Below are 16,984 nucleotides of genomic sequence, written 5' to 3'. Positions count from 1 at the left end.
TCCAATAGGAATTTTCCAGTGCTCACAGAGGAATGAATGGTTAGCAGTGCCCTCTCAAGTCGCATTCACGGATAGCTGCCCCAGGATGAGTCTTCTGCTATTCAGACATGTTTTGTCTAAATGATTTCCCGTACGTGGCCCGTTCATGGGGTTGCTCTCCTGATGCTGGCTTGATGACTTTGTTGAGTTATTTAGGATCGTCGAGTCTCAGGTTTCTCCTCTGAAAAAATGGGAATATTTAGGTGGAATAATGTAAGATCCTAACGTGTGTGACGTGCATACGTAACGGCACCTCACTCACAGGGAGAACTTAATGCACGGGGGATGTGGAGCTTGGTGGGTGTCTCTAACTTGGTCTGTTGTCAGCGGGGACCATGATTGCTTACCTTAATGCCCCCCACCAGAGCCTGGCCGTGCACAGTAGGGCCAGTGTGACTGTGGATAAGCAAATAGTAAGTGGGAGAGCCTTTGGTCAAAGCTGAGCCGACGCCTGTGCTGGGTGTGTCAGTTATATTCCTGCCTCAGCTGATGGTGTCTGGGACCCTGTCCCTATGAAGCATTTTCTGAGCCCAGTGTTTATTGATCCTGAGAGCCAACGGGAACCATAGACAGATGAGCTCCCTGGAGTCCACTCACCTAGAGAAAAGGATCATTACCAACCGCCATCTATTTAAACTTCATCCATACTCACTTTTGACTGATTCTCTCTTAGACCATTCATTCAACAACATTCAACCTGTATTTATGTATTGAGTACCTAGTGTGCCCCAGGCACGGTGCTATACCCCAGGGGTCAGTGTCAATAATGCAAATAAAACCTCTGTTCGCATTGAGGTGATATAAGTGAAGCAGAGGGTGAGTAAACAGACCATTACAAAGTGTGGGAAATGCTGTGACCCGGGGGCACCTGGGTGTGGGAGTTGGGGGATCTAACCCAGTCTTGAGGGGAGTCAGGGAAGGCTGCCTGGAAAAGGAGATAGCTGAGCAGATGTCACAGCACAGGAGTTCTAATCACTGGCACTGCCGGCCTGGGGAGGGATCAGAGGGATGTGAACTCTGGATTGTAAAATTGTAGAACCACAGAGTCTAACTTCAAAGGATTCGGAGTCATAGGGTCCATGTCTCTACTTTACTTACAATATTTTTTCCAGACTCTCTTTTCTCCAGCACTGGAGATCTATCTTGTTAGGGAAGCCCTGGCAACTTTATAAAGTAATTTATGTTTATGGTACAAAGTGGAAAAATAAGAGATATAAAGAAGTAGGTGGGTGGGTAGAGGGAGTCTCAACCTCTGTTAATATTTAAGCATATGCCCTTTCCTTTCACTTTTTTTTTTTTGGTGGGGGGATTGTTTTTAGTTTTATTTTTGAAATTTAGATATGCCCTGGCTGGTTTGGCTCAATGGATAAAGCGGCCTGTGGACTGAAGGGTACTGGGTTCTATCTGTCAAGGGCACATGCCCAGGTTGCACACTGGATCCCAGTAGGGGGTGTGCAGGAGGCAGCTGATCAATGATTCTCTCTCATCATTGATGTTTCCATCTCTCCCGCTCTCTTCCTCTCTGAAATCAATAAAAATATATTTAAAAAATAAAATAAAATTGAGATATAGTTTACATACCGTAATAGTCACAATTTTAGTGCAAAATATCATAATAGTCCCAGTTTTAGCTTGTTCACAGGTTGTACAGCCATCACACTATCTAATCCAGAACATTTTCATCACCCCGGAGAGGAACTCCTCTCCTTCAGCAATCACTTCTCATTTCCCCCTCGCGCCATCCCCTGGCAAGCACTAATCTACTTTTTGTCTCTATGTACTTTCCTATTCTGGACATTTCAGATAAATGGAATCAAACAGTGTATGGTCTTTCGTGACGAGCTTCTTTCACTTAAAATTTTCAAGGTTCATCCATGTTGTTGCATGAATCAGCACTTCATATCTTTTTGTGGCTGAATATGATTGTATGTATATATCACATTTAAAAATACATTCATCAACTGATATTTGTTTTATCTTTTATGACTATTATGGATAATGCTGCTAAGAACATTTATGTACACATTTTTGTGTGAACATCTGTTTTCAGTTCTCTTGGGTGTATACCAGGAATGGAATTGCTGGGTCATAGGTTAACTCTATGCCTAACTTTTAGAGGAAATGCCAGACTGTTTTCCAAAGTGACTCCACCACATTACATTACCACCAGCAATATATGAGGGTTCCAGTTTCTCCACATCCTTGACAACACTTGATATTATCCTTTAAAAATATATATATATATATTTTATTGACTTCAGAGAGGAAGGGAGAAGGGAAAGAGAGAAACATCAATGATGAAAGAGAATCATTCATTGGCTGCCTCCTGCATGCCCCCAACTGGGGATCCAGTGCACACCCCAGGCATGTGCCCTTGACTGGAATCGAACCCAGGACCCTTCAGTCCATAAGCCAACGCTCTATCCACTGAGCCAAATCAGCTAGGGCTATCCTTCTTTTAATTATAGCTATTCTAGTGGATATGAAGTATCTCACTGTGGCTTTGATTTGCATTTCCTCCATGACTAATGATGTTGAACAACATTTCAGGTGCTTATTGGCCACATGTATATCTTCTTTGGAGAGATGTCTATTCAAATCCATTGTCCATTTCTAATTGGGTTATTTGCTTGTTATTATTGAATTGAAATAAGGTCTTTATATATCCTGGATACTAGACTCTGATCAGATACGTGATTTGAAAACATTTTCTCCATTCTGTGGGTTGTCTTTTCACTTTCTTGACAGTAACCTCTGGAGCTCAAAAGTGTTTAATTTTGATGAAGTCAGTTTTATATATTTTTTCTTTAATTGCCTGTGATTTTGGTGTGAGATCTAAGAAAGCATTGCCTAATTCAAGGTCATGTTTTCTTCTAAGAGTTTTATAATTGTCACTCTTACATTGGGTCTTTGATCCATTTTTAATTCATTTTTGTACACCATGTGAGCTAGTGAGTCTAACTTCATTCTTTTGCCTGTGGATAGCCAGTTGTCCCAGCATCACTTATTGAAGAGACTGTTTTTTCCCCGTTGATTTGTCTTGGCTCCCTTGTCAAAAATCAATTGACTATAAATACATGGTTTATTTCTGGTCTCTCAATTCTGTTCCATTGATCTATGTCTATCTTTATGGAAATAACACAAAGTCTTGATTACTATAGCCTTGTAGTAAACTGTGACTTCAGGAGTGAGAATCCTACCACTTTGTTCTATTTTTCTTTTTCAAAATTTTCTTTTCTTTTGGCTATTCTGGGTCATTTGCATTTCCACAAGAATTTGAGGATCAGCCTGTCACTTTCTGCAGAAAAGCCAGTGGGGATTTTGATAGGGATTGCATTAACTCTGTAGATCAATTTGAGAAGTGTTGCCATCTTATCTCTTTTTTTTTTTTGTATTTATTGAGTACAAATTGAGCTCATTACAAATGTATTATTTTGAATCTTGATTTATTATGCTTAATATTCTATCCTAGGCATTTCCCTGTGTTATGGAAGATGCAAGCACAATTTCAGTGCAATGTAACATTCCATTGTCTGATTGTACCACACGGGATTATAAACTCTCAGTTGTTGGGTAATCTATCACGGAAGGTACTTTGTTCTGGGTCCCTCATGGTGCAGGTCTCTTTCTACAGGCACAAATGAACAGTGGGAGGACTGGTGGTTCACTGAACAACAGCAGAATATTAGTGTAAAGTTGATCAACAGGTGGGCAATGGGGCTATCTGGAGAAGCCAACATCCTGGTTCATGGAGAGGTGACCTGCCTCCAAGAAAAACCAATACAGTGGGCATGCACCAGCCCTTAATGCTCTGCCTAGGAGTGAGATGTGACACTTCTACTCCTGTTTCATTAGCTAGAACAAGCCACACGGGCATGCCTGACTTCATAGGACTGGAGAAATTTGCCTGGATTTGGAGGGGGTTGGAGTATTGGTAAATATAGTAATATCTACTATACCCTTGCTACCTGTACCTCATGCTTATATATTCTATTCCATTAAACCAACAATAGCAAAGTGCTGGTGGCAGTTCTTTAAGTTGACTTCATTATCATCTAATGGGTTGTGATCCTTGGTTTGAAAAACATCGCCCTATCGACTTTCTTCTGCCCATGTCTCACGGACCATATGGCACACCCTAGGAAGAGCTGATTGGCCCGGGCATGGGGCACCTGACCAAAGTTGGCCAATGAAATTTCTCTCCTGGGAATTGGAATTGGGCCATTCAGCAGTTAACAGTGGGAAGTGAGTGAGAGGCAGAGTAGGAAGAGGGTCAGAGTGAGAGCCAGATGCAAGCCAAAATGATGGAAAAGCAGAAAAGCCCCGAGTAAGCAGAGAGAGTTGGTGCACAGAGACAATGGAGCAGCCGCACAGAGAGCAGTGCAGCCGGGAGCACATGCAGCCCCAGAGGGAGCGGTGGAGAGGGAGAGCAACCGTCTGAGAGGCCGATGGCTTCCCTGATCCCGGCTCCAGCACCAGTGCATCCTGCCGGCGCGTTCTTCCCGTGAGATTTTTTGTCTCCTTATCGTACCCCCTCCTCCTTTTCCAGAGCTGCCCTTGGTGGGTTTCTGTTCCTTGTCTCCAGTGAGCCTTAATCAGCTAGAGCACCCCTGGTGCGTTCTGTATGGGACCTGGCTTGGACTCTGAGAACCAGGCTTGTGGGGCATAGACGGGACTCGGGTGGGGGTCGGGGGGCGGGTAAACTAACCCAGCCATCCCACAGTCTGGAAGTTTGGCTTGGACCACTGTCTTGTGGGTTTGTGTTTGCTCTTCAAAGTGGACGGGCAGAAGCCTTCTGTGTGGTGCTGCACACATGGGGGTCCCGGGACCTGGAAGCGCCCCACGGGGCCCGTTTGCTGACAGCATTGGGGTCAGGAAGCTGGTGGAGTTGCTTCAGGGAGGGTTTGATTGTGTGACAGGTGGAAACGTAGCCGCAGTTCGCCTGTCTGACCCTTGGTTTTTTCATCTCGGAAATGGGATGGTGGAGGGCTCAGCAGTGTTTCTGGAAGAATACTTCGAGACGTGACTAGCCCTTAACATGCTCTCAGGTCACGGGCAGCTGCTGCTGTTGTTTGAGGAAACCATCAGCAGCCCAGCTCCCTGAGGAGGTGGCCTCAGGGGCTGACTGAGTCAGTGACAGAGCATTCCCCACCCCTGGCCATGCTTCCTGCTTCTGGTCACCCTCCTTCTCCCCCTCACCTTGACTGGCCCTTTCATTTCTCCCCTCCCCTCTCCTGCCCTCATTTCCCCTCTTTTCTGCTTCTGATCTGGATAAAAGCACCTGCTGTAGAAAGCAGCAGGGCTGATAGAAAGCACCCGCTTCTAGAGGCAGAACTGGGTCTGGATCCTGACATAGCCCCTGGCTTGCTCTGCGTTCCTGGGCGAGTTACGACATCTCTCTGCACCCCTCGTTTATTATCTATAAAACAGAGGTTATAATGCTCATTTTACAGCGCTGTTAGGAGAAACAATTAACTAGGCACTTAGCAAATGCGAGTTCCTTCCTAACTCCCTTCCTCCCTTTTTATTATCTCAGCCTGGCCCTCAGCCCCCTTCTGTGCCCAGGATGTCACTGTCCCTCTCGGGGATCTCCGGTCCCCTCTTCAGGTCCAGCCCAACTTGGGAGCTGCTAGTTCAAACCATGTGATCTGAATTTCTTTCTTTTCTTTTCTTTTTCTTTTTTTATTTTATCACTTTAGCAGTTATTACGCTCCAGCTGACTGTGGCATCTTCACACTCCAAATACTGATAAATATTTATGAGGAGGAGAAAAGCTCAGAACTCCGAGGGGAGGTGGGGGAGGAGTGTGCCAGGCCCTTCCTTGCAAGCCAAGCTCAGACTCAGCTGTGGTCCCTTGAGCCCCAGAATAAGGGGTAGGTGTGGGGGGCGGGGCTATGGAGGCAACACAGAGCCCCTTCCACTCCCCTTTTCGGAGGAATGACTGTTGCTGAGACATGGTGGCCTCACCCTGCCTGGCCCTGGATTCCTGATGGGCCTCCTGCTCCTGGGGAAGGATTTGGGCTGCGCGATCCCTCTTGGCTGCGTGTGGGCCTGCTCCACGGCCCTGAGTCTGCTCCATCTCTCTCTGCTTCTGACTGTTTCTTTCTCCCTCTTTCTGTTTTTTGTTTGTTTTTTCATTTCTAATTCTATCCTTTAAAAAAAATCCTCATCCAAGAATAATTTTCCATTGACTTTCATAAATAGTGGAAGAGAGAGGGGAAGAGAGAGAGAAACATTGATGTGAGAGAGACACATCGATTGGTTGCCTCCTGCATGTGCCAGGGCCAGGGATCGAGGTTGCAACTGAGGTCTGTGCCCTTGACTGGAATCGAACCTGGGACCCTTCAGTCAATAGGCTGATGCTCTATCTACTGAACCAAATCGGCTAGGGCTCTAATTTCATCTTTTATTTTCACACCTGCCAGGCCATGTCTCTCTCCTGCCCTCTCCCTCCTCCAACATGTTCTCTTATCCCCTGGGCCTCTGTCTCTCTCTTTCACTTTTCTTCTCTCCCTCCCAACATTACTCTGATGGGGCATAGGCGAGGGGGTCTCAGGCTCCCACACCCAGCTGCGGGGCAGCGGGCAGGGGCGCTGCCGCAGACTGCAGTGTGCTTCGGAAGGCAGAGTGAGCACTTGGCTGAGTCCAGGACCAGGCCCCCGCCTGACTGTATCCAGTGCTCTTCTGTGTGGCCATGGGCACATCCCTTCCCTTTCTGGGGCCTCAGTTTCTCAGCTAATTCCTTCACTCGTTCGTTCACTCACCCACTCAACTAATATTTACTGGGTCCTTGCTACCTGCCATTCATTAACACATTTACTCAACACCTACCAGGCGCACTCTTCTAGGCACTTGGGACGCATCAGTGAAGAAGAGAGAGAGACAAAGATGCCAGCCCTGGTGGAGCTGACACGTTAGCAGAGCAGACGGGCAGACGTGTCATCAGCAGTTACGGAGTAGATTAAAGAGAGTGCTGTGGAGAAAGGAAAAGCAGAGTGAGAAAAGGAGCGGGAGTGTGGGGGGCACAGGGCGAAGGCCGGGGCCTTAAGGCTGGGCACAGATCGATGGGGGGAGAGTGCCCCAGGGGAGGGGACTGCTAGAGCGAAGGCCCTGAGGCAGGAGCCACCCTGGTGAGTTGGAGGAACAGCCAGGAGGCCCTGTGGCTGGAGGAGTGAGGGAGGGGAGTGGGAGTTGATGCTGGGAGGTGAAGGGGGCAGGGCAGGCTTTCAGACAAGACTTGTCCTCTGCGTGACCCGGGCGGAGTTTGAGCGTTTGAGCGGGCGAGCGGCCTGGTCTGACTTACACCTGCTGGTTGAAGAACAGACTGCGGGGCCCTGGCCAGAGCCCCGGAGAGCTGTCATGGCAGCAACAGTGGCTCGGGTGGGGGTGGGGGTGGGGGTGGGGGTGGTGAGACCTGGCTATGCTGGGCACTGCTCTGGCTCTCAAGGTTAGACGGCGCCTGAAAACCGCTCCAGCCCCTTGTCCTCGGCCCTGCAGGAGCCTTCCCCGGGTGCGGGTGCGACGTGCTAACCCTCTGTCTCTCCGCAGGGTGTTCAAGAAGGCGAGCCCAAATGGGAAGGTGAGTCTGCAACAGCTGCACCCCAGCTCCTCCCTGACCCCGAACTCTTGTCCTCTCTTGGGCCCCGAACTCTTGTCCTCCCTTGGGCATGTCCACTGACCATGCAGGACCCCCCACACCCTCATCGGAGGCCCTTAGGAGCCTTCGCCACAGCGGGAGGGGTCTCCTCAGGCGTCTCCCCAGGACTCTCAGGAGCCCCTGCTCTGGGGTGGGGAGACACAGCCAACCACAGAGAGAGTTCAGCGTGAGTGCAGTCACTGGAGTAAGTCCCAGGGCCTCAGGGCGCTGCCCCCCCCTGCCCCCCTCCTCCCCCGTGTGAGAGGCCCTGGAGCCGCTCTGCTGAACCGTGGTGTCATCTCGTTCACAGGGGCAGCTCCCGCGCCTGCCCTGCTTCCTTTCTTCGCACAGGCCTCCGGCTCTGTCCTGCGTTCCTCTCAGTTCAGCAAACAGAATTACTGACATCATTCATGTCAGGTCCCAGCGAGTGGGTGGGGGCTGGGGAGGGTATATGGAGATAAATAAGGCACAGCCCGAGCCACCCACAGCCAGATGGGGTAGGCAGACATGACGAGTGATCCTTTCCATTTAAAGTGGCAGATGGGAGATAAAGGGCCGTCCAGGGGCTGCGGGACCCAGCCCTGTGGTCAGGGCCGGCTGCCCCCAGGAGGTGTGTTTCCAGGCAAGGCAGGGTGCAGAGAGCATCTGGGCACCCACATACATCATAGGGCGTGTGGGGGGACCGTGGCGGTTGCATCTGAGTGCCCAGAGGGAGGCCAAGGGAGCCGGAGCTGAGGTGGGGGAGGCTGCAGGGCTGGGTCCTGGGAGTCTGGGGCAGGCTTAGTGGCTGGGACTCCGCCTGGGCTGGCGAATGGCACCTGGTGTGCTAGCGCAGCAGACACCACCAGCCACCTTTCCTGCTGAGCCAGGATTCCATCCTAGATTCCGTCTCAGCCCAGGGCCCCAGGCGCTCCTACCCATCGATCAGAGTTGGCATTTGGATGAAACCCATTTGTCATCTTACCTCTGGGCACTGAGGAGCCATTAAAGGGTTTTCAGAGGGGAATAGCATCGTTAGATTAGCATTTTAGGAGGGCCAGGCTGGCTAAGCAGGGGGTGTGAGGCTGCAGGCGGCAGACCACGGAGCGGCTGGTGCGCAGTCCCGGCAGGAGTGGCTGTCGGAACAGAGAGGAGAGGGTGCACTGTGAGGGTTTAGGGGTCGTGGAGGAGCAGGAAGTGTCTAGGGTGACCCTCTGGATTCTAGCCCGGGGTCTGCCCTGAAGGATGGCTGCCGAGGGGGGCACCAGCTGCGGATTCCTCGCTGCTCCAACTCCTTGCCTGGGTGGGTTTCTGCCAGACCGTGCGGAACTCAGTGCTCAGAGCTTCACACCGGCATCCCTGCTCCGGGTTCCCCTGGCCTCTCGGAGCTGCGCCCAGGACTCCCGCCTAGCAGACCTCTGCCGCTGCGGCGGCTCCACCCTCAGGGGGGGTGGGCCAGAGAGATCTCCAGAGCTCAGTGTCCTCATCTGTAAAATGGAACAACAGCAACTGCTTTATAGGAGTTTGGGATGAACAGGTGCTTTCAAAACGGCACCAGGGTTTGCTATTCTTAGTATTGGGGCCGGAGCTCACGCCCAAGGCCAATCAGGATTTCAGTGCGGGTCAGGGATGGGTCTAGGGCTCTAGGCGTTTCAAGGGCAGCTCCCAAGGTTTTCTCCAGGGCAGGGCCAGTGGCTTTTCAGGAGTGTGTTCGCGGGCCCACAGCTGCTAACGCAACCTTGTGCCTCTCCTCCCCAGCTCACCGTCTACCTGGGGAAGCGGGACTTTGTGGACCACGTCGACCTCGTGGACCCTGTGGGTGAGTCCCTGGAGGCCAGGGAGGAAGGCAGTGGGGGAAGTGGGCCTGGCCAGGCCCCTTCCAGAGAAGTGTGTGTTCACGCAGCCGAATAGCAGCCCTCAGACCTCTGGTGCCAAGAATGGGGCGTGAGAAGCTTCCTGCATCCGTCGGAAAACACTTGCTGAGCAGCTGCTTTCCCCTTAGCTGAGGGCCGTGTGGGAAGGACTGAGGTGAGAAGCAGGAAGGCATCCTGATGATAAGGCAGGATGAGGATGAGGAGGACAGCAGCCTCCCTGTTCTGCAAGGCTTCTGCCAAACACCACGGTAGCTCCTGCTATTATCCCTGCTTTACAGACAAGGGGACAAGGCCCAGAGAGGTTAAGTGATTTGCTCCAGGTCACAGAGCTTGTAGGTCAAGGACCCTGGGCTCAAACCCCACAGACTGGCTCTATGGAACCTTTGCTCTGCTGCCTCCTGGTGGCGAGGGCTGGGGGCCGGAGGGAAAACCATGGGGCTTCTGAAAGGGAGACGGTTCTCACCGACACACTCGCAGGTCCTCCCCGAGCCTGAGACGCCTTCCGAAGTCTCATTCTAGTTCAGGGTTTCTCAGCCTCTGCACTCGTGGCATTTTAGGTTGGATGATACTCGGTTGCCGAGGCTGCCCGGTGCATGGTGGGACATTTAGCAGTATCCCTGGCCTCTCCCCATGAGACCCCAGGAGTGCCCCGGCCCAGGATGACAGAACGGGTTTGTAGATATTGCTGAGTGTCCCCTGGGAAGGCACAGTGACCCCCTGGTTAGGACTCTAAGAGCCAGAGCTTTTACCTCGTTGCCTTCCCATAACTGTTGGCGGGAGGGAGGCCCCAAATTACCCCTATTGTCCATATGGGGACAGTGAGGCCCAGAGAGGTTAAATGATATTTTTGAAGAAAAACATGAACCAACGAAAGTGAGGCAGGTGGCGGTGACAGGTTGGAAGGATGGCACTGGGAAATGCACGAGACCAAGTCCAGGTGAGGAAACGGGGTGTGTTGTTGGGGGGATTCGGAGGCTGAGGCCTGTCTTCACGTCCCTGGAGGCTGTCCTGGGCCAGGAGGGCCGGAGCGAGCTGACTAGTGCCGGAGCCCAGATGGGAGCCAAGCACAGAGCAGGCCTCAGCTCTCTGAGGGGAAGACCCTGTGATGTGGGGACAGGAGATCTGGGGGTCCCTGGGTCGGAAGGGGTGTGAGCAGAGCCTCCAGGCTGCAGGGAGGTCAGCTCCGGTCCAGGCCCCCCCACTTCCTGCCCAGAGCAGGATGCCCCCGTTCTTCTTCCCCACCCTGTCTGGGGACACTGTTTATGTCCTGCGAAGCTCAGTGTCCCCCCTGCCATTGCATCTCCTTCCTTAACTGGTCTCTTGGAGGCCGGGGGCAAGCACCCCAGTGTCCACCTGTGTCCTGCTTCAAGGCGCAGCCTCCAACCCAGTGGCCGATTAGGGAGGGCAGCAGAGGTGGCACAGAGCCTGGGGGAGGGGCGGCAGCAGGAGGGACCAGCTGCGCAGCACGCCGGGCACCCCGAGAGCCGTGTAGCAAGTGTTCGCGAGGGCACCGGCTTCATGCAGGCCCTGTGCTGGGCCCTGGGGACCCAGAGAACTGCCTGGCAGTGCCCCGTGACCATCTCTTGCTGACCCTTACTTGCCCTTTAAGACCTGGTTACAGCTTTTGTCCCCTGACGCCTGGCTGGAAGGAGTGCCCTCACTGGGATGCCCTCTGCACTGATGGGCCACTGAGGCCCTGGTGCCTGGGCACCTAGGAACGCCCTCAGTAAAAGGAGGGAAGGTGCAGGGCAGGCTCTGGGAAGGGGTGGGCACTTCCAGGCCAGCTGTCCCTTGGACCTGCCCAGCATTGGGATAGGCCCTCTGGACACTCACTTCCAGATGTGGGCACTCACTCTCAGAGGCCCTGAGAGGCCACTGTCGGGGCAGCGGGAGGTGGGGGTGGGGGTGGGGCAGGTTAGGGTGTGGGCAGAACGAGACTTTTGCTTGTTCAATGCCTATAGCTGGGTCGTGTTTGGCCAGAGGTGACTCGGGGATGTGAGGCAAGGGGGTGGCCCTGAACCAGTGTCCTGGCCTCTAGGGATTCAGGACAGAGACGATGTCCTCTGTGTCTGGCTGGGCTCTACACTCGCAAGGCCAGGCCTTGGGACATTCTCCGCGGTGTCACCCATGCCAGGCCCCGGTCAGTGCTCTCTGCGTATTAACTCATCAGTTCCTACAGGAGCCCTAGGGGGCAGGTGCAACAGGATCACAAGCCTGGTCTGCAAATCCCAGACCCCAGAAGCTCCGAAAGCCTAAAATTGTTCATAAGTTTGATGCAGGATTCGTTTCATGGCAAAGCCTGACCGGAACGAATAGGAGGCCATTTTTGCCTCATTTGGCTGCTCAGTGAGACTATTCACGCTTCCCAGCCGAGGTAGCCATGGGTTTGATCATGGGGCTGCCCAGAGCCTGCGGAGGGAGGGATTCAGAATACAGGGAAGATGTATCCACGGCCTTCCTGCAACCCACAACTTCTAAATCCCCAATGACACCCAGGAACAGGGGCTCCGGACCAGGTGGTTATTACAGCAGATGAAGAAACAGACAGGCTGACTGGCAGAGCCCCCACCGGGGTCTGTAGCGCCAGCCTGGGCGGGAGGCGGGCAGGGCGGTGCCATCCCTCGGCGCTGGCGTCCCTTTCTCTCATGCTGCTTTTGGACAGACTGATGCTTGGGTCTGGGTTTGGGTTTGGCTTGGTGTTGGCGGCTTAGGAGTTGGAGAGGTCATATTGGGAGGGTCTGCTCAACTCGCTGTCCTTCCTGCAGATGGTGTGGTCCTGGTGGATCCCGAGTACCTCAAGGAGCGGAGAGGTGAGGGTCCCCCCACCCCAGCCTGTCCAGTGGCCTCCTCTCCCCCATCCCCGCAGCCTCCAGTCAGGGCCTCCCTGACTCCCAGGCGGGACAGCAGCCAATGATACTGCCTCTCCCCGCCCATCCCCGCCCTCCTTCCCTCAACTGCCCTGCCCCATGCCCACGTGGGAGAACCACTTCAATGCCCTGAGCACTTGCACATCAATACCCCACGAGGAACTTGGGAACAGGGCAGCAGTTAGAGTCATTTTACAGGAGAGCAAGCTGATGGCTAGGGAGGTGAAGGGGTGTCCAAGGTGAGCAGGAAGACAGGAGGCGGAGGTTAGGCTGGGAGACCCCATGCCTTCTGGATACCACCTCCCACTTGTTTTCCCTCCTCTGCCCTCCCCACCTGTGCCCATCACACGCCCTGGGCTGGCGTCGGGTGGGGGTGGAGGACAGAACCGATCCAGCCGTCGGCCCCCACCTCCTCCAGGTGCCCCATTTCCAGGCCCCCAGTGCCCCTGTCCCCAGGGCAGTGCGGCCCTCCCCACGGGAACTTGAGGACAGACCTGTGGCCTTCAGTTGTCTCGGTCTCAGGGCGACAGCTGCTGCCGTGGGGCCTGTTTGCTGCCCTCCCGGCTGCCTTCTCAGTGCCCCCTGCTCCCACAGTCTACGTGACCCTGACCTGCGCCTTCCGCTATGGCCGGGAGGACCTGGATGTCCTGGGCCTGACCTTTCGCAAGGACCTGTTTGTGGCCAACGTGCAGTCCTTCCCGCCGGCCCCCGAGGACGAGAAGCCCCTGACCCGGCTGCAGGAGCGCCTCATCAAGAAGCTGGGCGAGCACGCCTACCCGTTCACCTTCGAGGTCAGGGACTGCCAGCCCCTGGGGCCCGTTCAGAAGCACCACCTATAGGGAACCCTCTGGGCGGTGCCCGGGGCAGCTGGGGCAGCAGCTCCACAGCAGTAGTTTCCCAGGGTAGGTTGGGACCCGGTGCACTGTGACGCCTCTTCTCTGCCGGGCGTCACCCCTACCTCCGAGCCACTTCCCAGACCCCCCCCCCCGCCCCCAGTCTCACATCCCATCACTGATGCTGACCGACTCTTCTGCTTCCTGCTTTCACCGTTAAGGACTCCGGCCCCAGATCCTTAACTTAACCTTATCCTTAAAGGCCCTTTTGCCGCGTAAGGTACCAAAGGCACAGGTCTGGGGGATTGGGATGTAGGCATCTTCGGGGCCATTATTCTGCCCACCACAGCGACATCATGGAAAAGAGTCTTTCTCTGCAGTTCTGTGAAGACCGGGCTAGGCTGAACCCTTTAGAACAAACCAAACACTGAAGTCCTTGGCTTTGCTGGAGGGGCCTTTGGCCCCCTTGGGGTGTGGCTTGGGGAGGCGGAGGTCTGATGGGGGAGACGCGGTCTGTCCCCTGGAGCCCCTGGTCTGATGGAAGAGACATGCCTGTCCGTAGGGGCCCCTGGTCCGATGCATGTGGGTGGGGTGGGGCACCTGGGGAGGGAAGTGGGGACTGTGACAGGAGGCTCATTCTGTCTGTCCTCTTAACAGATCCCTCCGAACCTCCCATGCTCGGTGACGTTGCAGCCGGGGCCTGAAGACACAGGGAAGGTGGGCCACCCCCGAGGGAGCATCTCCCTGAGAGGGAAGTGACACCAGAAGTGTCCCAGGCCCCAGATCTCTGAGCCCCCATTTCCTCATCTGCAAAAGGAAGATAACAGGATGTGCCTCTCGTGTGGCTGGGAGGGTGGAGTGAGACGCGGAAGCACGGCACCCAGTGCCCAGCCTGCAGCCAGGAGGCGCTCCCACACCGGGCAGCTGGGGCGCCTGTTGTGTGTCTGGGCAGCTGCCCTGGTGAGGATGGCCACCCAGGCGAGGCAGGAGTCTGCAGAACAGAGCCCAGTGAGGGCGCTTGGGGATGCCCTGTACTGGGGGACCTGGGGAACAGCTCCGTGAGAAGGTCAGATGGCAGCCACAGAAGGAGGCAGCACAGCCCTGGGGCTGAGCACAGGGCTCTCGAGTCAGACCAAGGGGCTGTGGGGCTGCGGGAGCTTGGGCTTCCGTCCCAGCATCCTCCTTTGTAAAACGAGAGGGTGGCTGGCCATGCTCTTGGGACCCCGCACGCTCCAAGGCCCTGTGGTCAGTGACCCCTTCCCCACAGGCCTGTGGTGTGGACTATGAAGTCAAAGCCTTCTGTGCAGAGAACCTGGAGGAAAAGATCCACAAGCGGTGAGCAGGGCGCAGCTCCCAGCGCGGGTGTGGGCTGCCTGCCGGCAGAGCGAGGGAGGCCGGCTGGGGAGTCAGAAGAGATAAGTCACAATACCTGGAAGTGTTGGGAGGGGCCACACATTCCAGCTTTGGGAGCTCCCAGAAGGGCACTCTGGAAAGGCCGGCAGGTCATGGAGGGCTTCCTGGAGGAGGTGTCTCCATTGCCCTGGCTCAGGCCTTGGCATTTTTTCTTTACACCATTGTACCTGCTTCCTCCATCTCCCTGCCTCTAGCCTCGTCCCCTCCAGATTTTATTTATTTATTATTTTTACTTTGTTTTGGAAAACCCCTGACATCCAGACTGTTTTAAATAGTGAGCTTAGTTATTCCCAGGCCATCCTAGGCCCCATTCCCAATTCTCCTCCTGGGAGGCCACCAGCAGCAGGTGGTGGTGGTGGTGGTGGGTGTCCACGGAGGCGTCTAAGCAAGGGAGGGAAGTGGAGAAAGTGAATGCACCCAGGGGAAAAGGCAGGGGAGGGCAGCTCATGTCTCAGAGAGGGGACCTATTCTCCTGGAGAGGCACAACCTGGGCAGACAGAGAGCCCAGGCTGGCAGCCCCAAGCAGCTGGCCCTGACTCAGGTGCACCCTGCCTGGGACATTTCCTACAGGAGGCGGGCTGAAGGCACTGCAACCTCTCAGGGAGTGGGCTGAGTGCGCCACCTGGTGGCTGTAGGTGTATTGCAGGCACCTCCTGCCTGGGCAGCTTGTGTGTGTATGTTGGGGGGAAGAAAGGGGAATTTCTTCCTTGCTGTTCTGCCCCCAGAGAAAAGGAGGGGGGGGGGGTGTGGATTTTGGGGTGGAGCCTGATCAGAGCAAGAAAGAGGAGCAGCATTGAGAGCCACCGCCCTCGCCTCACCATCAATGGGGCATGTTAAGTCCTGGCCAGAGGTACTACTGATAATGATATAGCAGCTATCATTTGTGGAAGATTTATTAAGTGCTGGACAGTATTCACAGTGATGGGCATGCACGAACTAATTTAAGCCTCATAGCTACCCTAAGAGGCTGGTCCTGCTACTGTTACTGTTTTACAGATGAGGAACTGAGACACAGAGGTTAGTTTACTAAGGTCATAGCTAGCAAGGGGAGAGCGAGGACTTTAACGCTGGCTGTCTGGCTCCAGGGAATGGAGGTGGCTTATCTGAGAAATGGGGAGGCCAACATACCTAACATGTCATGGAGACTGCCTCACCGAGCCCTGTCCTCCCTGTCCTTGTTCCACCCTGAGCCCCAGTCACCTTCATCGAGGCCCATCGTGTCTCTGGGCCTCCCCTCCCTCACTGAGTCTTTATCCTCTTCCCTGGCCTGCACCCCTGACTGAGCCCATGACCCGTCACTGACCCCACCTCCTATTCAAGGCCCCGTTTCTTCACAGGGTCCATGTTCCCGGCATATTTTTATTTAATAGATAGTTAGCAGGCATTTGTTAGATGGCAGACACTGTTACCGGTGCTGAGAATACAGCAGTGAGCGATTTAGACAAACATTTCTGTCTTTAAGGAGCTTACAGTATCAGATGACATAGGGATGCAGGAGGTGCTACCAAGACACAGACCCACATGACATGCTGCCGTGGGGTGGTTCGGCTCCGATGTTGTGGGAGTTCAGACCACGAGAAAAATCCAAGTGGGTAGATCCAGGAAGGCTTCCTGGAAGAGGAGGCATTTAGCTGGGCCTTGAAGAAGAAAGCAAACAAGGGCAGAAGCAGTGGAAAGAGGGTATTATAGGTGGGGCCCCGGTGCAAGTGAAGCTTCAGAGAAAGGACTAGATAGAGCATCCAGGATGACAGTGAGGAGGTGGGGGTGGCTGGGACAGATGGAGGAGGGCCAGGTGGTGACAAGGCTCCCATGCCAATCTCTGCAGTTTGGACTGGAGTCTAAGGCCGTGGGGAGCGATGGCAGTCTCTTGGCAGGAGAAGGGTGTGAGGATGGCAAGGAAAGGGGCTGGAGGCAGGGGACTCTGGTCATCATTCGCTCTGCCATCTCCACTAGGAATTCTGTGCGCCTGGTTATCAGGAAGGTTCAGTATGCCCCGGAGAGGCCTGGCCCCCAGCCCACAGCCGAGACCACCAGGCAGTTCCTCATGTCGGACAAGCCCCTGCATCTAGAGGCCTCTCTGGACAAGGAGGTAGGTGGCTCAGACTTGGGGGTGGGGGGCGGGCAGGGAAGAGAGCTGCTCAGCCACCTGGAGCCTCAGATCCCAGCTCTTTCATGGCCGCAGGACTCCCCTGTAGGAGCTTCTACCCCCAACTCCAGGAGCACAGGGCCCAGGGGGCCTGAGATTTCCGTTGGGGGTTTGGGGAAACCTCTTGGGACCTAAGGGGTGGCAGAGAGGGCATGAGCCTGAAGGGTGTGATTGACTTCAGGAATCAGGGTACCTCC

The 16,984-nt window shown here is 54.4% G+C and overlaps 1 protein-coding gene across 2 annotated transcripts in view; it reads left to right on the top strand.

Annotated features, from left to right (window-relative positions):
- The window catches only part of ARRB1 (arrestin beta 1), a 67,769-nt gene that overhangs the window by 39,438 nt on the left and 11,347 nt on the right, over positions 1 to 16,984 (top strand). For both annotated transcript variants that reach the window (XM_081099157.1, XM_081099158.1), the window contains exons 2-8: positions 7,588 to 7,618; positions 9,413 to 9,473; positions 12,294 to 12,338; positions 12,990 to 13,186; positions 13,886 to 13,945; positions 14,496 to 14,563; positions 16,595 to 16,730. In XM_081099157.1, the coding sequence (XP_080955283.1) occupies positions 7,588 to 7,618; positions 9,413 to 9,473; positions 12,294 to 12,338; positions 12,990 to 13,186; positions 13,886 to 13,945; positions 14,496 to 14,563; positions 16,595 to 16,730 (598 nt within the window). The remainder of the gene's footprint in view (positions 1 to 7,587; positions 7,619 to 9,412; positions 9,474 to 12,293; positions 12,339 to 12,989; positions 13,187 to 13,885; positions 13,946 to 14,495; positions 14,564 to 16,594; positions 16,731 to 16,984) is intronic.

This window comes from Myotis nattereri, assembly GCF_964212035.1.
Source record: "Myotis nattereri genome assembly, chromosome: 9".
In the NCBI taxonomy this organism is placed as follows: domain Eukaryota; kingdom Metazoa; phylum Chordata; class Mammalia; order Chiroptera; family Vespertilionidae; genus Myotis; species Myotis nattereri.
The sequence above is the reverse complement of the archived record's forward strand: the minus strand, read 5'-3'. Positions and strand labels throughout refer to the sequence as shown.